The 26,035-nt window shown below is 36.6% G+C and overlaps 2 protein-coding genes and 1 long non-coding RNA gene across 6 annotated transcripts; 2 read left to right on the forward strand and 1 right to left on the reverse strand.

The window, feature by feature from the left end:
* The first annotated feature begins 1,952 nt into the window (after window positions 1-1,952).
* On the forward strand, window positions 1,953-9,539 carry LOC110855727. 3 transcript variants are annotated; one of them, XM_035856388.1, is made up of 13 exons: window positions 1,953-2,091; window positions 2,284-2,325; window positions 3,142-3,372; window positions 3,963-4,037; window positions 4,477-6,179; window positions 6,536-6,598; window positions 6,837-7,043; window positions 7,412-7,471; window positions 7,607-7,762; window positions 7,841-7,900; window positions 8,297-8,684; window positions 9,023-9,150; window positions 9,228-9,539. In XM_035856388.1, exons 5-11 carry the CDS (start codon window positions 6,114-6,116, stop codon window positions 8,372-8,374), a joined length of 690 nt encoding a protein of 229 aa, XP_035712281.1. In that variant the 5' UTR covers window positions 1,953-2,091; window positions 2,284-2,325; window positions 3,142-3,372; window positions 3,963-4,037; window positions 4,477-6,113; the 3' UTR covers window positions 8,375-8,684; window positions 9,023-9,150; window positions 9,228-9,539. The 3 variants fall into 3 exon arrangements, with proteins under 3 accessions (XP_035712281.1, XP_035712282.1, XP_021959692.2); XM_035856389.1 differs by lacking the exon at window positions 2,284-2,325 and having other exon boundaries at window positions 8,297-8,448; window positions 8,520-8,684; XM_022104000.2 differs by lacking the exons at window positions 1,953-2,091; window positions 2,284-2,325 and having other exon boundaries at window positions 3,009-3,372; window positions 8,297-8,448; window positions 8,520-8,684.
* A 507-nt stretch (window positions 9,540-10,046) lies between these two features.
* On the reverse strand, window positions 10,047-11,001 carry LOC110855686 (platelet-activating factor acetylhydrolase IB subunit gamma). The gene is made up of 2 exons (XM_022104099.2): window positions 10,902-11,001; window positions 10,047-10,697 (listed from the first exon to the last, which is right to left on the reverse strand). Exons 1-2 carry the CDS (start codon window positions 10,954-10,956, stop codon window positions 10,111-10,113), a joined length of 642 nt encoding a protein of 213 aa, XP_021959791.1. The 5' UTR covers window positions 10,957-11,001; the 3' UTR covers window positions 10,047-10,110.
* A 1,640-nt stretch (window positions 11,002-12,641) lies between these two features.
* LOC118437304 lies at window positions 12,642-15,421 on the forward strand. 2 transcript variants are annotated; one of them, XR_004836008.1, is made up of 6 exons: window positions 12,642-13,361; window positions 13,484-13,769; window positions 13,861-13,936; window positions 14,034-14,116; window positions 14,267-14,740; window positions 14,816-15,421. It is a non-coding gene; the product is annotated as an uncharacterized LOC118437304 (long non-coding RNA). The 2 variants fall into 2 exon arrangements; XR_004836007.1 differs by having other exon boundaries at window positions 12,642-13,769.
* The last annotated feature ends 10,614 nt before the right edge of the window (window positions 15,422-26,035 follow it).

Here is a 26,035-nt window from a genome sequence, read left to right on the forward strand (position 1 = left end):
TTGGAATATGCATTGAGGTAACCAACTCAGTAATTGGTCAAACTTTTACAGAAAAAGGGACGCCCACGATTTGAGGAAAATTATAAGAATTTGTAAGCTATACATATACTTACATACATAATTTTGTTTAAAAATATTTTTAAAATTTTATAAAACGTTACACATTCGAAGAATTTACAAATTTTGCAATGCTACCAATGATTGCGTGAGTTGACTCATTATCCAATAAATAAACAAAAAATAGTAAAATATAAAAATTCACAGCATGACTAGTTCTACCAAAAAAAATTTTGAATATCCCGTTTATTAAAAAAGTACTGGTTAAATTGTTCGAAAGTAAAATTCTACAAAAACCTGTGAAAACTGGACCAATACATAGATTTTGAATTGTTTTAATACATAAAAATCCCATTTTTTGGTGCTTTCTAAGTAATCTAAAATAGCATCTTCATATTATTATGCAAATTAAATATTGCCGATATAATCCTCCCTCTTACGTGCAAGCAGCATGGACTTGTGGCTCTTTAAAGAGATCGTAACAATCATCGCAAATTCGGTAAACTTTCCGAAACGTGTCCGGCACGAAGGTCCCGCCGCAGCCCAGATCGTGAAAGTAAATCAAGTTCTGACCGTCACTAACGCGATAGCCCTTCAACTTCCTGGAACTCGCGTTGGTGTGGTGATTGCATGCAGCTTGATGAATCACGAGAACAAGAATGACATAACTTGAAGATAAGTATCTCATCTTCAAAAAAATCAAATTTTTTCAAGAAAAATTTAATTTATAGCAAAGTTCGGTATATGTTGTCACTTTAACCTAGACGCCACAATTTATGCAACACGAAAATCTTTTTATTGTTTCAAACTATTGAATATCACTCTAAATAGTTGTGAATTTGCGTAGCATGCAATTATTCAAAGTTTCCACAGAGATTATGAACTCTTATTAAGTAATCGTCGTACTGAATACTTACATGGATTAATTAACAAATAATGAATCCATTTAATTTTTGCCAAAACAAATTATGAACCAATTTCGTAACATCAATAGTTTCTAATCTCTTCATCAATTGTCCATAACTTTCTACACAAATAAACGCCTTTCGTTTCGACACAAAGCTTGTGAATATCTTGTAAGTTTAAACTTTCAAAAACAATGCCTTTAATTAGTAACAATTTGAAATTTTCATCAAATTTATGCAATACATATACATGCACAAACCCTACCTGGTGTTGTTTCAATCAAGAAATGTATTTGTAATGCATACATATGTAGATAATCAAATCTGTCGAGTATATTATTTATGTATGTACTGCGGTATCATACAGATCTACATACTTTGGAGAACAAATCATCCGTGTGTTACTATTTTTTATCTGGTTACGTATCTGTTGGATTAATCCAACGAATAGAATCGTATCAATTTTTCATTTTTTTTCGACGAGTTTAGGAAGAAATGTGTGCAGCATAAATTGCCCAGGCATCTAAATGCCTCACAAATACGAGAATTGTTTAGGTATTTGTGGAAAACTCAATGGTAAAAAGTCGATTTTTTTAAATATATCTCATCCCAAATTTTGGAATTTTCCCAATACCAACCAATGTTAAAAAGCGGATTTTTCGTGTTTCTCATCAAAAACTTGGAATCTGGGTAACATAAATATGTCGTCTTTTGTATGAGTTCATTCAAACCTTAATTGGCTGCTATCAGGTCTAATTATGACACCAACATCGTACCCGAGCGAAATTTTATCTAAAGACAAGTCGTTCGGCTTACATACGTAAAGAATGAAAATCTACTTTAAATTACCATCGTTATTTAATGCTCGACCTCAACATCCTCGCAGGAAACCAGATTACTATCGGCAGGTTTTCTTATTATCCAAAGCTCCCATACCATTTCCCTTTAATGCATTAAACCAAGGTTTACGTCATGCGGCTGGATGGGGAACTTTGCATTTGCATAATAAATGCAAGAACATTTCCAGTATCTTCATCATATTCTTTTGTAACACGTCCTTTCAATTATGTCGTCCACCTTTTTCTTCCATTTAATCTTTTTTGGAGGAGTATTGCAATCTTGTAAGGCTGTAAGTTCCTCATAATAATTTTGGTGTAAATTTTACCAATGAAAACTTATTTATCAAATTATTCTAAAATCAAACAGTTCTGTTCCTTATTTACGTATTTAATTTACCCAATTTAGTATGATTTCTACATTATGCAAATATTACAAATGATTTTACTACATATGTACTAACTTATTTCTCTAATTCGGTCAGGACGAGGGTGTGGAATTCGGAGATGGAAACGTAACAAAAAGCGTAAATAAACCGTTACAACGCATGTAACCAAGGGGTGAAAGGAGTGTCATACGTCAATGTGAATATCAAATTGTTCGAAAATTTGTTAAGATTGACACTTCTGACGTGTTTTCGACTTTTGTGTCTTATTTGTGTCAAATTTAACAGTTGATAACCCTTATGTGACCTTTATATGACCTCTGAGGTCAAAATGGAGGTCACCATTGAATTCGGGGTTAAATTTCAGTTGAAATTGAAATAGATATGTCCTATGACCTTTACATGACCTCTGAGGTCAAAATGGAGGTCACCATTGAATTTGACATTGAAAAATAGTTAAAAATGATGTGTCCATTGTCAAAACTGACAAGTGACACTTTTTCGTCACTTTTCGTCACCGTGACGATGTCATCGTCACAGGTGACGTCCAAACACAAAATGACATGAATTTTCGAATTCCTCATTGAAAAATAGTTAAAAATGATGTGTCACATGTCAAAACTGACACGTGACACTTTTTCGTCACTTTTCGTCACTGTGACGACGTCATCGTCACAGGTGACGATGTCACAGTGTCCATCTTCGAAATCGTCCTGTCCCTTGACGTTAGGAGTTTACGTTCAAAATTTCAAGTGTCTATGTCTTTTCGTTCAAAAGTTATCGGAGCTACGGACAGACAGACGGACGGGCGGACGGACGGACGGACGGACAGACAGACGGACATAACGATCTTATAAAGGGCTTTCACCCCTTAATAATCTCTTTGAGCTTGTATCTATGTATTTTCGAAGTTTTTCTCAGTTTTTAGTTTTTTTTTAATTGCTTTGAACGAAATAGATAATTAATCACCACACTTGCATATCCTCCAAGTCGGACACCAAGTTATCCAATCAATCAACGAAAGATGACATTGCAGAACTGGCCAAAACTATGCAAAATGAAATTGCAAAGCTATCCAAAAAACTTGAACTTTTACAAAGCAATGTTCAATATCTAATATCCAGCACCGAAAATAATAATGCTGATGGGCAACAAATTGGGAATCGAAGAACGCGGAGGTTTTTCAAAGTATGTGCTAAACATTTCCGTATTTTTTTGGTAACAAATTTCCGTGAACAGGTTGACTTCGAGTGAAAAATATATTTCTTTTTGCAAGAAAGCTTCTGCGTACACTCTAAAAAATTTGGAGACAAATCGTCACCTGGGGAGGTACATACTATGATTTATTTTTGGGTAACGATTTATAAGATATTTTGTCACCAACGGGAAATAAGTAAGTCAATCACTCGTGTACCAAACACATGTGATGTCTTTGCACAAAGAAATTTAGTATTTTTGTCTTAATTTTGTTCACATCAACGTATCGAATTTTTTAATGACGACGTCACGTCACGTCTGTCTTATTTCCCACTGGTGACAAAATGTCTTACAAATCATTACCCAAAATTAGAGCACCATCGCACCCCCACGGGTGACGATTTGTCTCCAAATTATTTAGAGTGCGAGTGTACACAGAAGCTTTCTTGGAAAAAGAAATGTATTTTTCACTAGAAACCAGCTTCTCGACTGAAATTTGAAAGTTTATTTCATAGTCAGTTTAAGATTTATGTAGCCTCTATGTAATTAATAAATAAATGCGTTTTTTATAATCTTCCCAGTTTTTACAGAGTAAGGTCCCAGATTATGTAGCATCAGATTACCGATTGGGCATTCTCATATCAGAAATTAAGAAGGTGAGCCATATTCCGCACTTGATAGTAACAAAGCTTCCATTCTGTAAAAGTTTTTGACGATTTTTTGCAATGTATTTACATGTGTGTACTTATTAAAAAATGCTATTACATATATGTATATTCATTTTATATCTTATATTATCTTATATTATAAGCTGGAAATGTTTGTCTGCAACGGAAGTGAAAGTAATTTTCCGTGACGGAAGTGAAAGTTTCACTTCCGCTGCCAACCGACATTTCCAGCTAATAATACAGATAAAATACAAAATTAATTCTGTGGAATTATGAACAATACCGCATAATTTTCACGAAAATCAAATAAACCCGTCGCTCGGCGGGAGACGGGCTTATACGCTAGTATGACATATTACTCATGTTACATGTTATGTATGTACATACATATTACACATGTATATTCGTCTCTTTTTACGCTTTGCAGACAAGCTTAAATGAATCATGCAACTTTGTCGATAAACTCCTCGCCGTTGAGAAAGACCAGTTCGCAGTCTTGGAGGACATACAGCATACAACTTCAAAAATATTGCGAACTGTTCGGTTTTTGGAGTTTAAATCGTAATCGTTAGATACTTATTTATATAGATGTTTGTAAATCTATTGATTTTATTGAACATAAAATTTTAACACAATTATTTCTCATTATTAGACTGTGGGGTATGTACATAAATTTAAATTAGATAAATTAATGCCTAAATTAATATTTATTAACCACATATATATGTATATCACAAATGTATGTTGACACTCTGACTAATTTCTGTATTTGATTGTTAACGGAGAAGGTACTAAATATATAATTCTACCGATTAGGAAACCATTTATCATGGAAGGTAATATATCTACAGAGGCTAAATCCTGCTCATCCCACGTTGTCAACGCTCTGGTAATAAAAACATTACCGACACCGTCGGTGTCGGTGTCGGTAACCTAACCCAACCAGGGTGCACTGACAAATTAACTAAATTAAATATCTGACCACCCGGGTGTTCCGAAAATCACTGCACTGGCTGCATGGCCACACTAGCCCGCACTGATCCTAAATATATTCAAAATATCAAGTCTTGCTTTCAGGAGTCATTGGACCAACAGAGAAACAAAAGTACAAGCAGACATACGATCTTATCAAGGGTTTTCCACTAAGGTTGCCAAATCCTGATACTCCGAATTCGAAAAAGCCGGATTTTTCGGATTTCTAATACTTCAAAATCCGGATTTTGTCAGAACAGAATCCGGATTTTGTTAATTTACCAGCTCATATTTATGTACGATTAAGATACAAATCGTTGAGGAAAGTGTTGATTAAAAAAAACTGCATGTTATTCATCCCAGATAGTTTCTTTTTCATATCTGACATCAACACACTCAACTTCTTCAGATTTCACACTTTTTCGGTGCATCCACTTGAAAATATGCCCAGGACCAACCTACACACATGGTCAGAAAATCTTTAGAAATATCTAAAAAATTGAAAATACCTAAAACAAAATCTGGGACTGCAATTAAATGTGATAATGGAACTGTTTGACATCTACCCGATTCGTTAAAATATCAAGGAAATGCATGAAACGAATAAAGAATTCAAATCCGGATTTGGGTAACGACGAAAACCGATAATCCGGATTTGAAAATTCGGAATGGATTTGACACCCCTAATCTCCACCCTAAATAAATTTGTCTCCTTAAGCTGACTCACTTCTGACGAAATGTTCCGAAAACTAAAACTTTCACCTAAAATTATCCATGTGTTTTTGAACCTCCATCACATCAATTATGCACGGTCCCTCGTATGATACCTACTTCTGCACCAGATTCATCTTAAGCTCAAGTAAATAAAATCCTCCTTAGATTAAATGTTATTCTTGTTTAATTTTTAACTTGATCAAACATACGTACATACATCCTCACAGGAAACCAGATTATTTAGAATGCCTGGTTTTCTTTTAATCCAAAGCTGCAATATCATTTCCAAGTAATGGTTTACGTCATGCAGCTGGATTGGTGGTAATAAATACGAGAACATTTTCAATATTTCTTAATATTCTTCAGTAACACATAACCATGATTTGTTCCAACTTTATCTTTCTCTCAATAATTTTGGGAGAAGTATTACAATCTTGCAAAGCGGTGAGCCATCCATGCGAATTTTGCTAGTTTATTAAGTATATTAATTTTATGATTAATGTTAAAATTATCAATTTTGTTTATTACGTTTTACACGTTAAAAGTTAATCTACGAATTAAAAAAAACGTTAAAAAATATGTTAATACGTAGAACCGCAGAGGTATAAAATCTGACCTACAAATCAGATTTAAAAATTAGCGTATTTTAAAACTTTTGAAAATTTTAGTGACCCTTGTCTCATTTTCTTTGACCGAACATTACTCAAAATTTAAGCAGTTTTGTTTTATGTATCTGCATTTTTAACAAATCAAAAAATTACATTATGGAAATTTAACCTATTTTTTGTTAATGTCGTCAGATCGAGGGTTTCGAACTGGAAGATGGGAATGTACCAAAAATCGAGAATGCTCTCTTTGAACGCGTATGTACATACTTTTGAGTGCCGAATTTGTTCCGAGTTTTACCTATTTAAGGCAGATAAGGTACATCCATAAATTATGCCATTCAAAAATCGCGTATTTCTTAACCATGAAAAATGTGCAACATATTTATGTAGGTACGATACCATTAGATCCCCCTCTCGTCTGACATAATTTTTGGATGGTCCCTTAACTGAAATGAATAATTATTATAATTTCATGTCCCTCTTATTTACATAGTTGGACACTAAGTTATCCAATCTACCAACCAAACATGACATTGCAGCGCTGGACAAAACTGGCCAAATATTGAAAAACGAATTGGCAACGCTATCCAAAAAGCTGGATCGGTTACAAGGAGATTTCGAATATTTGAAGTCCAGGACCGATATAAATGATAATCATGGATATGAAAATAACAATCGAAGGATAAGGAGGTCCATCAAAGTATGTAGCACAAATTAATAATATTACATCAGAGGTCGACGTCGCCGGCGAAGAATTTGATTTCCTTTTGCTTTGCCGTTGCGACGCCGCGCCGCGCCGCCGAAAAATCACCTAAAACTGGCGCCGCCGCCGCCGTAAATTGGTCGGCGTCGACCTCTGTATTACATATTTATTTTATCCGAAATTTTCCTAACCGGATCTGGTCGGATCAATCCGACACTAGCCTAAAAATTCTGAACCTGCTGCCTGGCGATCATATCCGATGTGACAACGGGTTGCGTACTTTGCATTTCTAAATCCAAAACATTAAGTTTCTTGCATTTAATATTTAATTTCTAATTAATAAATGCATTTTTTGAATATTTCAGGTCCCAGATTTCGTAGCATCGGACTACAGATTGGGCATACTCATATCAGAAATTCAGAATGTATGTATGTTATGCTCCAAACTTTCTTCAAACGAGGCTTAAATTGTGGCTTAAATTTTGGCATTCCATGTTTGGTCATTATGTAAAATGCAACATACAAAACCAAAGGATTCGTAAACTTTTAATGTTTTGCAGACAAGCTTACACGAATCATGCAAATTTGTTGAACAACTCGTAGCTGTGGAGAAAGACCAGTTTGCAATCTTAGAGGAGATAAGGAACACAACTTCAGAAATTTTGCAGACTAAAAATTTGTCATCACCTGGATCGTCAAAATCATACCTAAACAATGTGATTAATAGAAAATTGATCTCATGGAAAGACAATTCTAATAAATAATGACTAAATATTAAATTCGGTTAATTCCAGACAAATCCAAGCATCAGTCCGATCAATACAGTTGGAACTACAAAACCTAGAAATCGGCAGGTAATTACGTAATTGTTTAGTCAAATTTACACGCAAAGCGCAGCATATAATTATTATGGACGTAATTCAAAACAGTCCAATCGTTTTTCTACTGATTGTGAGACCATAAGGAAATAAGACTTCGGAAATTTAAGTATTAAATAAACTCACAACCATTTTTTCATCAACAAATATTTTTAGACATGAATTTTAAATATTCTCTGTGCGAATTATTTTATAACATTTTCCCAACTATTCCAAAAAGAATTGAATTCCCACCGGACTCAATTTTACAAAGCGGTTTATTTTCAAATTCAAAAACCTTTAACATTTCAAAAATTAATAATTTCAGACATACATAAAAAATAATAATTATGTAGTGTCTAGTTAATAAATAATTAATATGTCTAACCCCAGCAGACTACGACGACAGTTCGGTTATACTCCGGGGACCCTAATTATGCGAAGGTCTTCACCCACCCCGTCAAAAAGTGAGGTCACGGATTTTAACAAAGATTGGGAAGCGTATGAAAATGGATTTGGAAATCACCAAGGAGATTTTTGGCTTGGTTCGAAATTTTAAAAAGAAACGAATTTCCACCAGGCCCGTCATATACATATTCAAGTTAACTTTAATCAGGTTTGAAAGCAATTCATCAACTCACCGTGGAAGGGAATACGCATCTACGCGTGGATGTAGAGGACTTCGCCGGGGTAAAGAAATACGCGATATATGACGTCTTTAAAGTTGCTGGTGCCTCGGATAAGTACAGGTTAACGATTGATGGCTATTCAGGAACGGCAGGTGAGAAAATTAACCACGTCGTATGTACATACATATTTCGAAAATTTTAAAAATAATGTAGTTCTTTCGAATGAAATGTGAATGCAGTCTGAATTCTACAAATATGTGAATTCACTTTAAATTTAAGAATTAAGTAAACTATACTAAAGTCACAGTAATGTGGACTTGATAAAGAGTAAAGTTTACTCCAGATTTAGTACCGTATGGTAACAATATATAGTTAATTACCATAATTAAACTACCGAACTTCTTGGCGCTATATTTATACCATATCGTTCTTCTGTTTTTCACCATAACCACTGCCAACTTTGAATCGCCTCTAACTTGTTCCTTTCCAGGGGATTGCTTCATCTACAATCGTGGACTGGAATTTAATGCGTATTCTGCCGATAATGACGAACTTTTGAACATTTGCCCAACTTTGACTAGCTTTGGCTGGTGGCATGACGATTCCTCTTGCTCGTATGTACGTACATATGTACTATTGGCAAAATTACTTTTTACTTGAACATATTGCTATAATTTGTCGTATTTTTTTTTTAGATATTCACCAACTCTGATTATAGTAATTCAAGCAACGATGAAAAGCCAGAGTTAGTCAGGCTTTGGTATTACGCGGCTGGTTCATCGTATGCCATTAACACGGCTGAAATGACGATTCGGAGCGAGGTAATGATGAAGACTGGTGGGTAATAATAGATAATGTGGAAGAAAGCACAAATCGGTTAAAGGTGTACAATAATTTTGTGCTGCTCTGCTTACCACATTATATGTACGACCTATTCTGTAAATATTTACGTCATAAATATGTAAGTACTTGATCAGTTTAATAAAAAAATTTATCTTTAACGTTGATTTTGCTAAAATTAGAGTATCTACATCTGACCACACTTTATGCAATTGTTTTATGAGAAACAAAGACAAGTTCGTCGATCAACAATTACATGTTGTCAAGTATAATTTTACAACGGTGCATATGAAGTGCGACATGACACACAATTACATATTTATTGTTACTTAATAGTTATGTATGTGCCTACATAAATAAATGTTTTTACTACTTAAACATTTTGGTGGGCCCAAAGAGTGGAAATGAGCTTTTATAAATGTATCATTTACAAGGAAGAAGCACAAATAGTAATTTCTGGTATTAACATATTTTTCAAGCTAGAAATTCAGGGGCAAGAAACTGCACGTCCTGCGGCAGGTACGTGGCATGACGCAAAAATATTTCTTACATCTTGGATTTCTCACTTTTCTGGCCTTGCAATCTAAGAAATTTAGCAAACACGCAAGATACGGAACACTGTTATGTTCATATTTATGTAAGTACTTCGTCAAAAAATTCAGTAATTAATGAAATTACTTTCGAATACAAATCTCCGTATTTTATTTACATCCCATATTTAATTCCATATTTAATTATTTACGGACAAATTGGGTTATTCACCAAATTGAAGAATTGGGTATTCATCGTCTCCGCCCAGACCTCATAACCCCTCAGAGTAAGATGTAACCCATCATAAAACAAATCCGTTGGCACCGTTCCGATCGCATCGCCTTGAAACTGGGCTTCCATATCGAGATAGAAGACGCTCAAATTATCCGCGTAACCTCGAATGATGGCGTTCACGTTTCTAATCCTGTTATGAATGTCGACCCCGTTTCTCGGCAGGATTCCGAGCAGGAGGATTTTGACGCCGCGATTCTTGTCCTTAATCAGGTTGAGGATCTGGCCAATATTTTGGGCCACCGTGGTCTCCGGAACGCCTCCGGAGAGATCGTTCGTCCCGATTTTTAGGACGGCAACGTGAGCCCCGAGCCCATCGATGATGCCCTGATTGTTAATCCGGTCAATAATCGTGGTCGTCCTGTCGCCTCCGACGCCCGTGTTGATGGCGCCAATCGGAGCGTAAAACTGTTGCCAGACGGGGGCCCCGTTTCCGTTGTCGAACGCGTCGGTTATGGAATCTCCGAGAAAGACGGCGTTCGTGCAGCGATCTTGTTTCGGGGCTGGATGAAACAAGGATAATATTTTGCTAAATGTTGGTGCGATGGTAATATTAGAGAGTTTGTGAATTAAGGCTTTGTACAACAAACTCTTACCTACGTAGACGCTTAAAGTTTCTCATTTACAACAATGATAAATTTAGCGTGTGTTTTAAAATATGCGTGTAAAAACCTTAATTCGCAATCTCCGCATTGATAATTACAAACCTGGACTGGCCAGCGCGAATCCGCAAAGGAGAAGGGTGGCAAATAATAGCTTCATGGTTGGGCTGGAGGAGGAATTAACTTTCAATATGGGTAAAGCCACGGTATTTATACCGATTTCTACTTATCAATTCAGGTAAGCAAGCAAATAACTTCACCGTGTGCCATTGTTCATTTTTAGAATTTGGTCACGCCTCAAGTATCTAATCCGTCACTGTCCAACCCACAGATAATTATTTTGCAGGACAAACATAATTTATTCAAGCTATTATACAAAGGTATTCAATCAAATAACAAATTCCAATCTTGACGTATTGACGTAAACATGACGTAAATATAATTGGTACTGTGTGCAAAATGAGACAAATTTAGCAGTGCAATGTTTGCATCTTTCTATTTGCACATATTTACATTTGTGTTTAAACATTAAATTGGGTTACTTATTAAGGTTATGCATGTAAATATGTATGACTTAAATATTTTATATATACAATTAATAAAGTGCTTGCATCAGTAAGTTGAGTGGGTGAACTTTTTACATAATTCGTTTTCGCCGCACCTCTTAGTTACACTCTAAATAACGCAGACGACAAATCATTACCCGCGGAGGTGCGAAGTATAATGGTGTGTTTTTTTGGAATGATTACGGATACGTTTTGTCACCAACGTAAAGTAAGTCAAAAATGATGTGGTAAACACTCGAGTAAAATATGTACCCAGCTAGAACCTTTGGATGATACTTTAACGTGTCGCTTGGCCACTTTTTTACGTTGAAGTCACGTTGAAATAAGGTTAACCACGTGGTTTTAACGTAACTTCAACGAAATTGTACGACGTTAAAATTACGTTAGCATTTAACGTTGAGGCAACGTAAAAACACCTAGTTATAACGCTACACCAGCGTTATTCCAACCTGAAAAAAGCGGACAAGCCATACGTTGAATTAACGACACTTTTAGGCCATAAGACGTTAATATTGGCATCGTTGATTTAACGTTTCGGTTCTACTTGGGTAGCGATATCAGCCTTGCAGAAATTTTGAATACATTGTCGCATATTTTCTGATCTTGACTTGAAAAGATCCAAAATTTCCAAAATGTTGAGATTGGTGTCACATACATATGAGGAAATATGCGAAATGTGCAAAATATTTACAGGAAATGGATTGTACATATAGTCAGAAACACTAACTAGTTTGGGCTTAATTAAAAACGAAATTGTCAAACTAAATATGCATTAAAACAGGTACACTGTAAGACAAATATGAACACATTTATATATTTACATATATACTCTTGGCTTGCATATTACAATATGATATTTTCTACATATCGCTGGAACTAAATACTTAAACAATCCTTCGAAAACGGAATGAAAACAAGTGACGAAATCAGAATGGTGTAATTGCCAACATCGAATACATATTTATTCAAACTGATGTCTCACATGATAGATATGTATTCATGTATAATCACTCGTCCTGAGACCATGAAATTCGTATTTACTGCGTTTATTACCATTTTGCAAACATTGTAAAATATATGTTTGTCTCATGAGATAATTAATATTTACAATTGATTGTGACCATTTTTGACCCAGCTTGTTCATATCGTGGAGTCCGGGATTTTTAGTCATTTCCAGAATCTAGAGAAAATTGGGGTTCAATTAAGTTTGGCGAATGATGCAGGTCATATGAACGGAACGAGGGTCAATTTTGGGGTGAATTTTCAGAAAATCATTTGGCTTCAAATTTTTTGCTGGCGTTAAGTTCACTTTGGAAAGGATTGCAAAATACATCTCCAATACTATTCGATATTTCTCAACTGGTTGTGACCATTTTTGACCTTTTCGTGAACTTCTCGGATCGTCAACAACACAAACCTTTAGTTATTTCCATAATTTTCGAACAGCGATAACCACGGATGGGAGCTTAGGAATATATGTAAACTAAAGAACAAACGAACGAACGGACGGACAGAAGGACGAACAAACGATCGGGCAGACAGTCATAGGAAGGACATAAAGTTCATAACGTACTAAATAAACCGTTGTAACGTTAGAAGTAGCTCACCCTGCAATATAAATTAGGATGTATATAATTTTGCACCAGCGAATACAGATCACTTAAATAAGGATGAAGATAGGGTTATTGTTTCAGTATAGGGAAATGGGGTTCCACATGCTGTGCCTGGCTGACGCTTTTTATGGGCATCCGCCCATAAAAACAGGGCCGTGGCACAACTCAATTTTTCCCAATCTCAATTTCCCCATTACTTGGAAATCTCACTCCTTTCTTGGCACCAAAATCAGGTGTCTCCTTTACCATCATTCTTGCTGCCAAACTCGGAAAAGCTGAATAATTAAAAGATTATTTAATATCCTACAAATTAATTTTCTGACATCCACTCAATTACATAAATCGCTTCAACTCACCACAAGTTAAGCTCTAAGCTTCAACTCTCGGTAAGTAGTAAAAGAATTACTATTTTCTTTCAACAATGAACGGTGGGGACACAAATATGGTGGTGACACGTTCATTTTTACGAGTGATTTGGATGTTAATTTATTGCGATTTATTGGTACAGGTAACTGCTAAGGACAATTTTTCATCCATTAATTTTGCGACCTCTCTGCCGTGCCCCCACCAGAAATCTGTGTCATCGCCGGCCAGCCTGGTAAATAACAACTTTAACTGGATTCTGCAACAATAAGGACCAAGGAACTTGTATTTCGTAATGCACTATATTTTATTGAAGTATAGACTCATCAATTACCATTAGTTGTTGTTCGTGACCTGGTAACAGTGTGAAATTGTCGGAAACTTCGTTAAAGTTTTACAAGATTCAAAAATAGTTTCTCATATAATGAACGGTGAATACACATATATGTACAATCATGTATGGTGAAAACACGCTCATTGTTGGAAATTAAGTTCCACTAAATTTATTTTTGTGAATTGCAGATATAATATTGTGACCTATTGCCCCTTCCTCCACCAGATCCGTGTCTCCACCGGTCAATTTATCTGATCTATCAGTGTGCGTTTATACAAAGCAAATTCAAATTATATCTTCACACCCACTCTTTCGCTACCAATGAGCAGTCGATAACTAAAATGTATCAATTTTATTACAGGTTCACCTATTTGGCCAAACAAGGGTACTTAAATAATGTGACTTTGTCAAGACTATTAAAAAACTTTCAAAACTTCGCTTAAGGTAAATTTTATTTTGATCTTAAAAATAGTTTCTTTCCTCTAGAATTAAAAGAATAATGAACGGTGGAGACACATTAATATGGTGGAAACACGTTCATTATTGCAAGCAACTGTTACATCAATATTTCCTTGTTATTTTGTTTAATTACAGACTCATCAATTACTATGAGACCTTGTTCGTGACTCGGGAATAGTGTGAAATTCTCAGGAACTTCAGTAAAGTTTACCAGGTTCAACCATAATATTAAAATAATAGTTTCTTATCTCCAAAAATTAAAAAAGCAACTAACGGTGGACACACACATGCATATGGTGGAAACACGTTCATTTTAATTACTGATTCGCCTTCATGTACTCAAATTCAGTGTGACTTTCTTCAAAATCTTCTTAAAATAAACAATTAACGGTGGAGACACATAAATATGGTGAAAACACGTTATTTGTTTCAAGCAGGTTTCAAATTACTAATTGCTTGTTATTTTTCGCAGGAAATCCAGTTGCTCAAAACATTTATTTGAATTTAATAAACCGTCGTTTGTCACGGTCCGAAATATAAAGCGGTACTAATTGTGATAATTCTTGAAACCAAGAAAATCGTAATTACGCCTTTCTGCCAAAGCGTCAGGTACAACTTCCGATGCAAAATAACTCATTTCTCTCATTCTTTTTCCTCTGATAGCTAATTTTAGTTTTTTTAAAGGTTCCAGCAGTGGTGTAAAATTCTCGACATCGATAAGGAAAACGTATCACCTAAAACTGTCGTTTGCAGCAAACACTTTTAGCCACCTTCAAGAAATTTCTCAAAGAGTTTTACCGACCTCTCCACCCCATTTGTGTCTTCACCATTGTCTGTGTCTCCACCGAAAGGGGGGTGGGTTAATTTATCCTTTATATGAACAAGAAGATAAAGATTAGAAATAAGTTTCACTACAGTTTGAAGAAGAACCAGAACCACATTCAACTGTTTCCATTTTCCTTATATACTCAAGGCACGAAAATTATTGCTACTATTTATAATAAAATATTTTGCAACCGGGAAATTATTTCGATGTTTGTAAAATTAAAGTAAAATTGTATTTATGCTAAATCAATTTTTGTTGCAATAAATTTGGTTGTAAATCTGCATCACAACAACTTTCAGTTTTTAATTAATTATTCGAACTTAGAAAGTCGCAAAAATTCTCCATTCGAGATGACGAAAATCTGTACAAAAATTAAGTCACATTAAATCCTGAGCATGGTTGTAAAACTGCTCTGACATATCTTGTCGTTAAACTTACTTAATAATTGATGATGGTGGGTGGGTGTGGTAGACACCGAAGCACGAAAAACTGTTTTTTTGTTCTGGGACGTAAAATATAAAGTGTGATGAGAAGAGATGGTAAAGGGTAAAGTGAGACGGATGGTGCGCAGCGAGTGCTACGGCTTCATTTATGCGGCATCAAAAATACATGGAGAAATTTGAACTGCGAACCAGCCAATCACATCATTCCAGCCCCGTCCTATACTGAATAACTAACATTGGAACTGTTTATCTCTATAGGATACCATGATCGTTGATTTTGCACCAATGGTGCCGCATAAGTGCACAAAATAAGTATAAAACTCTATAGTTTGGTTCCAATGGTGCATTAAAATCGGAATATGTAAGTGTAGAATTTTGAGATTTTTTGCATCAGTAGTGTAGAATAAGGCGACACAATAAGGTTCATAATGATTTAGATATAACTTTGCACCAAAGGTGCGGAATAAGCCGACAAAAGAGAGCATAATTTTTATACATTCTTGCACCAAGGGTGCAATATAAACGGAAAAATGAAGAAAAGGCCGAATTAGTATGCACCACCTGCGCAGTATGAGAGACCAAGGGCCATTTTTAACTTTGAAAACTTTATGTCAAAATTGTAGGATTATCTTTTCCGGATATTCTGCACTATTGGTGCGTTTTACATCGCTTCCCCCAATTATTTCGCATCATTTGGTGTTTCCGATTGTCAGATACCAACGGTGCTATAAATTTATGAAAAAATGCAGCAGGGACATTTTAATTAGCATCAATTGATGCAAAAAGGTCGTTAACAGACAGACGGACAGACGGACGGACAGGAGGAATTCAATAGCTGTCATGCTACGCAGGGTGAGCTAATAATGCAGAACACTGGTCTAGGAACTAGAGAAGTAAACAAATTTCCCCAGAAACTCATTAACCCAGCTAAAATTGCAGGTTTTAGCTACATAAATCTTCCCCTTCAGCGTAAATAGTCTACGTGACCACTTACGAAGAAATATAACCAACAAACTAACCTTTTGATTGAAGCCTAACACAATTTCCTCAAAAACACTTGTGAACATACATATCTACAAATATGAACAACTTTTGTCAAGTAATTTTTATCATATTAATACACACTCTACCAAAAATTTCGGAAACTGGTAGTGTCAAAAATTTAACCGCCGAAACCTTATTTTCCCAAACTTTTCGACGTTGCAGTCTTCATGTCGTAACCTTTAGCCCAAAACTGTGGAAATCCCATCCATCTAATGGATATAACACACAAATTCCTACCATTCTGGACCACATCTCCCCAGGAAATCTGGACTCTCACAGAATCACACTCGCATTCAAACTATTCTTACACAACAGGACGGAATTTTATAGAGGAAAAAACTTTTACTCTGTTAAAATTCCATGTTACGTTGTACATTTAGATTTATCCAATGTTTTAGCTGAAGAAGAAAAACCGTTTTATTTAGATTCCGTCATCTATTTGCTTACACGAAGTACGATTAAAGACCCGGATTATTTCATTTTCCAAGATGTTGCTAATCCAAGCAAGAAAATCACTCAGAACTGGGTACAATTTATCTCCATTTTCCACAAAGGTTTACTAACAAGTAAAATATTGTTTTACGATTCCCCCACTTCTGAAATATCCTTGTATTGTTACACCTGCGTGAGAAGGAAGAAATCCATGGCACATTTCCTAATTCCGGTACGAGTCTCAAACCCCGGAAATTCTGAAAGGATTTCCTTAGACAAGGTAGATCAAGTTTTACATACACTTTTTCTCTTTCGTTGTTTCAATAAAGAAGGAATAAATATATAAATTAATGAATAATTTTTTTGAAACTTTTGAATATTAAATAAATATTTATTCATTTCTTATTCACGAAGAATGAAGGAATAATTGTATTTATTATTTCTTTTTCCCCCACGCTTAACACATATAGTACATAGGGTGTAACGCGAAATCCACCTAACAAGGGAAAGTTGACATAAAAATTAGTAAAAAATGCTTACTGAGTAAATATTCGTTTTCAAATTTGAATACTGATCCAGTAATGTTGTCTAACTTTTACGATGAATGAATTTTGAATGAACAAATAATCTTTGAACAGGTATGGCTTCAAGTGCACCAGAATCTAAACCAGTTTCCCATTTCTCACTACAAGGACAACATGGCCATCAAAATTTTGATGTCTGGATTCGGTTTTTACAAAAATCGTTCCGACGCTTTAAAGGCGAAAGACATAATTCAACATATTCTGAGTGTACGAATGAATTATACAATCACTCAGCGCAGCATGTACCACGTGGGCGGGGCATACATGACCTTGTTGATCGATAAATATTACGAGTACTTAATGCGGGAAAAATACGCCTGGATGTTTATCGGGGCTGAAAAAGTGCACTAGAAATTTCAAATATTCGCGCTTAAGATTACTGGGGAGGATTATTTAGCGCTAATTTCACCCTACGACTTAACTATTTGGTGCGTCATCTTGTCCCAAAGTGTCCTTGTTGTCGGGCTATTTAGAAAATTTGATGCCAAGAAAATCCTCCAATTCAAGGAAACTGTGCTTCATTTTTTCGTAACCGTATTGGACCAACCGCTCCCGGATAGGATGTTATTTGGCGGAATGCGGGTCTTGCTTTGCGCCTGGATTCTGGGTTTCGTCGTGGTTAATAATGTGTACAAAAGTTTCATGATCTCCTCCCTTGCGGCACCGGGATCGCTCAGACTTCCCGCCACTTTGGGGGAACTTTCGACCTGGGATAAATATCCGATTCAAAGTGTAACATTTACCAGAATGTTTGGAGCGGATGTGGAACAAACATCCATTCTGAAGGATTTCATAATCCCGCATATTTTACGACTTGCGGGAAACGGATCGCAAAAATTTCGAATGTTTGAAACCTTTCAAGCAAGAGTGAAATATTGTGACTCCAGGGTAACAAATATTGTACAATTTGCGAATTCAACTTTTACCCGGAGTCCAGTCCTACTTTCTTCGGGGGAATGGCTAACTGTGGGAGGAGTTTTTGCAGCGATCGATAAGGACGAAACCCTCTGGAAATTGGAGAGCATCTTGAATTTTTTTGGCGCAGGATATACCCCGATACGAAATAGGGACGCAGATTTTTACACGACTCATTACGCCTGGCTGATTGATCCTAACTTTTTCGGGGCTCTCTTTTCTGTACAGCTTGCTCGCATCGTGGAGTCGGGGATTTTTTGTCATTTCCAGAATCTAGAGAAAATTGGGGCTCGATTGAATATTGATGCAAATCTTATGAACGGAAAGAGGGTAAAGTTTGATGTGAATTTTCAGAAAATCATTTTCGGAATACGATCCGACTCTGCGGGGGGTGAGGATGAAACGATGGACTTGACCAAACTACGGGTTCCATTTGCTCTAGTGTTAGTATTATTGTTGGTTGGACTAGTAATTTTTACAGGAGAGGTAGTACCCGAATTATTGAAGGGTAGTAAGAACAAAGTGTTGAGGTTATGTACTAAGGTTCGGATGTAACAGATGAGTTAATTCCTGTTTTCATTCAAAGTTAAGTCTTACCAATTTCTGACTGAAGATTTTTATTCACACTGAGTCATTTTCTATTAAACTCATTACATTTCACTTTATCTTACTTCATTCTTAACGCGCCCTTTGTATTAAGCATAGGGTGAAAAATGAAAGGGGTGAGAAATCGTTTCTTTCACAGTCATTCATCTGAAATAACTGAAGCTTTCACTCATTTTAATTCAAATTACAGCAAATTAATTTTCATTCGCTATCATTCTCTATCATAATCAGTCGCGTGAATTAAAGTGAACAGGGCCCTATTTCACCACACCATACTCTGCACTCCAGATTCTGCACTCCGCACTTTACAAAATTTGTAGAGTGCAGAGTGGGAGCGTTTCACAGTGGCGACCTACTCCGCGAACTTCCGCTCCACAAAAATGAAGGTTTGCGGAGTGAAAATGCGGAGTTCATTCACTCAAATTTCAGAAGTTGTTAATTTTCTCAATGTGGTTTCATCCTCTTCTTCTCATACGACTGACACCCTCATAAATTTATTGTTCTATACCCGTGATCATCCAATCAAGTGATAATATGGGCATACAGTATAGGCAGAAATTCTTTCCACCCTCATGCTTTTTGCACTTAAAGCGTTATATAGCTCGAGAAGCTTTATCGAATGAACTGCAATTTTGCACAAATGCTTGCCACGATGTAAGGTTTTCGAAACTATACTTTGGATAACGGTGAGGCACAAGAAGCGAAACGGTGTAATTATATCCAAAATTATAATTGGAAAAAAGTCTTTCCACCCTGATTAAAGTTTAATGTAACATTTGTTTAAAATTTGTCATCGTTAAATATCAGTCAAATTAGCATTTAACATGACCACCCCGATCCACACTGGTCCGGATTGCTATATTCTTTGCAAAACCCATAACTTTAAAACCAATGAAGCTTTCGTAATTCTGTTGACGGGAGTCGGCGTATGATTGTCAAGTGTAGTTTTGGGTATGTCCAGTAATGCCCGACACACCCCCTGGGGGTGTGGTCAAAGGTCAAAATGTGTCTTATGACTATTCCCATCATATGGGGTGTCGTTGAAAAGCTCTTCTCAATTCCTATTTAGTGTAATTTTAGGCAAAGCAGGTACAGCCACTCCCGAGGTCAGGGGGTGTGGTCAAAGGTCAGAATGTGTCTTATGACTACTCCCATCATGTGGGGTGTCGTTGAAAAGCTCTTCTCAATTCCTATTTAGTGTAATTTTAGGCAAAGCAGGTACAGCCACTCCCGAGGTCAGGAGGTGTGGTCACAGGTCAAGCTGTGTCTTATAACCCACCCCTCATCTGGGGTACCGTTCGAAACCTCATCGGGTTTGCAATACTGATAATTGCTTAGATTCATATACATCCGAGGGTAATTGTTGCTGAGTATGCAACTACAAGTAGGCTTTCCCACTGGATGGGACGGTACGGGATTTCGCTTTGTCGTCCCATCCCGAAGATTAGTCGATATGAAATTGTTGGGGCGAGACGGGATGGATGCCACCCCGCCCCGAGTCCAGTTCCGAGACATGTTCCTACGGGACAGGACGACCACAGTGGGATACACATGTGTGGAAGATCCTCCTTCCAAAACCTGGGAAACTCAGGGATTGGCTGGTCCTTTTTTCGGCTGCACACTTAAAAATGTAATGCTATAAGCTATGATATGGAATAGATTGAAATAATCGAGATCGGTTTGTTTCATCATACATATGACCCCAAGGGGAGAATTCTACCAACTCCTGGGGTCAATCGGACCACCCTCACTGGTGCCAGAGGATGTGGTCGGGGCAGAATGGGATTTTTACTACAATCGAATTTATATATGACATAAAGCGAAATAAGATATTTCCTCGATGTGGCACACCCCGTGGGTAATGTTAGGGGAACATTTTAGGTGAAAATAAATGTCACACATGATTTAGTTACTGCATTCAATTTCATCTGAGCATCTAATTTCCAAAAAAATAATTTCACCCCAACCATCGCTTTTTTGTCTCACTTCACCCCATCAACAGTGTGCGAACACTTAACTTTACCATGTTGGTTATATGCATTCAATTTCAATAAAATTTCATGTTGCCCTTGACCACACCCACGTGACATCGAGGGACTACCTCATTTCACTTTATTTCACCTATAGATTCGATTGTAGTAAAAATCTCATTTTGCCCCGACCACACCCTCTGGCACCAGTGGAGGTGGTCCAATCGACCCCAAGAGTTGGTAGAATCCTCCCCTTGGGGTCATATGTATGATGACACTAAGCGATCTCGATTACTTCAATCTATTGCATTTCATAGCTTTTAGCATTACATTCTTAAGTGTGCAGCCAAAAATAGGACCAGCCAATCCCTAAGTTTTCCATATTTGGAAGGAGGATCGTCCACATATATGTATTCCACTGTGAGGACGACATGTGTCGAAGTTGGGTGTGCCCACACTATCTCACGGTTATTCGGAATGGTATAGAGTATGACGAGAGCTTTCAAATGACACCCCACTTGATGGTGTAACGCAAAAAGCCATTACTGGCCATTGACCACAGCCACCAAAGGGCGTGGCTTTCTATGAAAGTTGCATATTCTATACACCTTTGGAACTTCATACGACAATCACCAGAAGCAGAACTCGAAAAAATTAAATTATTCTAGAATTATAGATTTTTGCACGCAGACCAGGTGATTCGGACCAGTTTGCCTCATTATAAATTTATGGGGGGATTATTTTACCATGTTCCCTTGCCCAAGAGAGTGAATGGGATATCTCTAAATTACTTATTATATTATTTGGAGCACATAGAAATTTTACCCAAGGTCATGATTGCAGAAAATACACATTTTGCATATCCCAATTTGCTTTTGCATAAATTCACATATCTTTGTCTATTTGCAAAAGGGGCAAAAAGGGGCAAGGATTTTTGTAGATGACATATAAGGGTTTAAGAATGCATTAATAGTTTCTCGAAATCGCACAGGACTAGACAGGATTTTCAACTTGAAAATTTTCCCATTTACCCCCATGTTAAAGGCCAAGTTTAAGTATAAGCCACGCCCTAACCAGTTGAACAATTCAAATGAAATTTTCCGAAATTGAACATCTATATCAAAGGTACAGAAGAGGATAATTCGTTTTCGAATCCGTGAGAATAGGTTTTGGCCAACAAATTCGGTATTCCGGACCAGTGTGCGATCCTTCTACATAGTGGGGTCATAAGTTCTCGTGAATGCATTTCCGGTAATAAATCCCAAAGTATTAGAGCTATCTGTTCGAAACTTTTATGGATTAACAAGGTATTAATATTGTTTAGAAATCATAACTTCTTTGTCAAGATTTCGTCCACGGGCAATTAGACAAGACATAACTCGTGACGGCCACAGGTTGATCGTGGTACGCGCCAATTTTCGTGCAAAAAGTATTTCAGATTTTTCACCGTCGGCAAAAAATTTAATAGAAAAAAAGGCCAGATATTTGTTGTACAGAAGTCTGACATCCGTTTAAGTATGCGGAAGTCAATACGAAGTCATCACCGTGGTGTGCATGGGAGCAAGTTGGCTGGAGAAATGAAATCTCTGTTTTTTACCGCAAAGGGTACAAGTTGAAGCCAAGAATTATTTTCAGAGTGTCCTAAAGCCAAACGTTAATAACCTGAACCCTGGACCCTCCGAAAATCGACATTGGACCTTTCAACAAGACCCTGTTCCTGCGCAAGGTGCAAAATTGTCCAAAACTGGCTTCAGACGAATTTTCATGACTTTTTTTCATCCGTAGAACGGTGCTCAGTATCTGCAGACCTTAATCCCCTAAATTATGACTGGTGGTCAAAATTATAGGTACAAGTATGCTCTAAATTTCACCCAAGTGTGGAAGGGCTGAGGTCGCACTTACTGAAGATCTGGCGCTTTTCCCTGGAAATCCGTGTGTGCCGCGATCGAGCAGTTTTCGCCACGACTTATGTCTTGTGTACAAGCCCGTGGAGGAAATTGTGAAAACGAAGTTATGATTTCTAAACAAGATTAATACCTTGTTCATCCACAAAAATTTCTATCAGATAGCTCTAATACTTTGGGCTTTATCACCGGAAATGCATTCACGGGAACTTATGGTCGGACTATTTAGAAGCCAAGGACACGCTATGGCGTCGACTTAAAAAACGAGTTGGTAAAAGAGGTGTCGAAACTCTCAAATTCAAGATTAAGGGTATCGACAAGTGATTTGAGGTTTGATGGTTTGTGCTAAACAATTTTGGAACTCATAACTGACCATAAATGTTGACTAATATTTATTTCTGGTAATTTCTAACTTCAATCGGACAATTGATTCTTCTTTTTTTGTCAGACAAGACTTCAATAATTTTGATACGTGCTCGGGACCAGCATTTTATTTGAAAATAAAATTATTCCCAAATGGTAATTTCCTTCGGTCATCATCAAATTCGATTCAGAATGTCGCAATAGTAGTTGGAGTCCATGATTCCTTTGATTTTATAAAAAATTTCGACGCCCTTCCACGACTTTCACGCCCAAACCTTTCGATTTTCACCTCCATGCTTAATGGTAAAGGGTGTTAATAAAGTCCGATCCCATGCATTTTTTGGAGCGTGGTTGTTACAAATTCAGCTGGAACTTTTGAACCAGTGAAGTTATTTATTTCAAATTTTTACCATGGGAGGAACAACTAAACGTGTAAGTCATGAGCATCTTAGAGTTGAGATACAAACATTGCATCAGCAGGGGCTTAAACCTACAGAAATTGTGCAAAAATTGGGCTGCAGCCGCAGAACTGTTTGGAAATGGAAGAATAAAAATTTTGTCCACGACAAAAAGCGACCAGGGCGACCCAGAAAGGTGTCACCTACCACAAAAAGAATGATTAAAAACAGACTTTGCAAGAAAACCGGTAGTTCATTACGTAATTGAGCAAGGGAGTTAAATGACTCAAAACGCTATAAAGAGAAGAAGAAGCAAATTAACTGTGTGACCGTGCAAAAATTTGTGAAAACTACGAAGTGGGGTCACACAGCTTACAAACTAACCAAAAAAACCTCTCATGTCACAAAAATATATCGATGACCGTCTGAAATTTGAAGAACTCCTTCAGAAAAGTGCCCATTTGAGTGAAAAAAGACTTGGTGAAGAATTGCGCAGTCACATCCTTTGGACTGACGAATCTATTATTGAACTATATCCAAAATTGAACCAACAAAATGTTCGTTACAGGACAGAAAACAAATCGGATGTACCATCAAGAGCGATCCCAAAATTCGGGCTTAAAGTTATGGTAGCGGGTGGATTTTGTGCACGTTGCGTGACCCCTCTACATATCATACCAAAAGGCCAATCAGTCAATGCAAAGCATTATATGGAAAAAATATTACCTATCTATTTCGATAGCATGGGGAACAAGGAAATATTTCCGAATGAAAGAAAAATAGTTTTCATGCAGGATGGTGCTATAGCCCATACAGCAAAAGCGAGTTTGAGTCTCATCAAGACGCAAGTTTCAACGGTCTGGAGCAAGGGGGTGTGGGCCGCTAACGGCCCAGATTTGAATCCCCTGAAGAACCAGTGGTCCATACTTAAGGAAAATGTATACAAAGAGCCACAACCCCGGACGAGGGAAGAGCTAGTAAAAAAAAGTTCAAGATGTATGGAATTCGATTTCCAGAGGCACATTGGAAAAATTAGCACAGAGCCTTAAACAAAGAGTTGAGGGCATGGTTAAAGTAAATGGTAACAAGACCAAATACTAAGGTAAATATGTCGAACATTTTTTGTAAGTATCACGGGTAGTTTTTTTTTATACTAGCCTTCACTTTTTTACAGGAAAAATGGGATCGGACTTTATTAACACCCTGTATATACACAGTACTCAGGTTTGTCTGCATTTTCTTGTCTTCTCCGGACCCGAGTGACCACATCTGAACCAAACAGGTTCGTACTGGTATCGTCGATACAGAGTATGCGTTTCCAGTCCTGAACGGTCCAATAAAGTTACTTTTTAGCTAATTTAGAATGCATGGCCATATTGGACTTGGAGAGAAATCGCGTTTTCCGCGCTGCTGGGCCTTTAAATCCATGTTCCTCGATCCTATTCTTTCCAATTTGCACAGTAATTTGAAGGCTATATTCTTCGCTGATTTCTAGTTAATTTTTGATGCAGTACCCGAGGGTTTCACTGATTCTTGAAGAGTATGGCGTCATAGATTCTTTGGGTCGAATTCCGTAGTCGTTTAAAAGCTGGCTGGTTCGCCACTATCCCAACTTTTTTGCACTTTCGGACTATTCTGGTAAATGTTTACTTCCTCATGAGCAGTTTATCAAAACTTCTTTGATGTCGAAGTCCATTATCACCAAACTTGCCAACCTTTTGCCCCAAATCTGTGCTAAGCTGTTTTTCAGGTAATATTAGCTAATATTGATAACAAATAATTAGTTTGGCGTTATACAAGTGTAATTTTTCAAAGAATTATTAACTATGAAGAGGGTTGAGAACGATTTTGGACGATGTTTTTAAGAAATTACACCATAAGTGCAAAGAAGTCATAGGATGGAAAGACTTTTTTCCTGTAGAAATTTTGGATATAATTACATCGTGTCGTTCCTTGTGCCTCCCCATTATCCATAGTATGGTTTCGAAAACCTTACATCGTGATAAGTAATTCTGCAAAATTTCAGTTCATTCGATAAAGCTTCTCGAGCAATATAACGCTTTAAGTGCAAAAAGGATGAGGGTGGAAAGAGTTTCTGCTTATACTGTAGGTATTTGTAATTAGAAAAAACATACATAGGATTATATGTAGAAATATTTCACTTCATATTTCACTTAAAGAGAAACACAAAAAATCTCAAGTGCAGACTTGATATAGCCCGAGTCAGGCCAAGAGTTATCACGCCGACTTTTTTGCATGCAATTTTATCTGAAAGGTGTACCAAAAAATTAAAGAATTTAAATTGATTTTTCAAATTAATAATTTAATTGATTTTTCAAATTTAAAAATTTAAATTGATTTTTGAAATTTAAAAATTTAAATTGATTTTCAAATTTAGTAACCTACAGTGCAGACTCCA

The sequence above is a fragment of the Folsomia candida genome, unplaced genomic scaffold (genome assembly GCF_002217175.1).
Source record: "Folsomia candida strain VU population unplaced genomic scaffold, ASM221717v1 Fcan01_Sc013, whole genome shotgun sequence".
NCBI classification, from domain to species: Eukaryota; Metazoa; Arthropoda; class Collembola; order Entomobryomorpha; family Isotomidae; genus Folsomia; species Folsomia candida.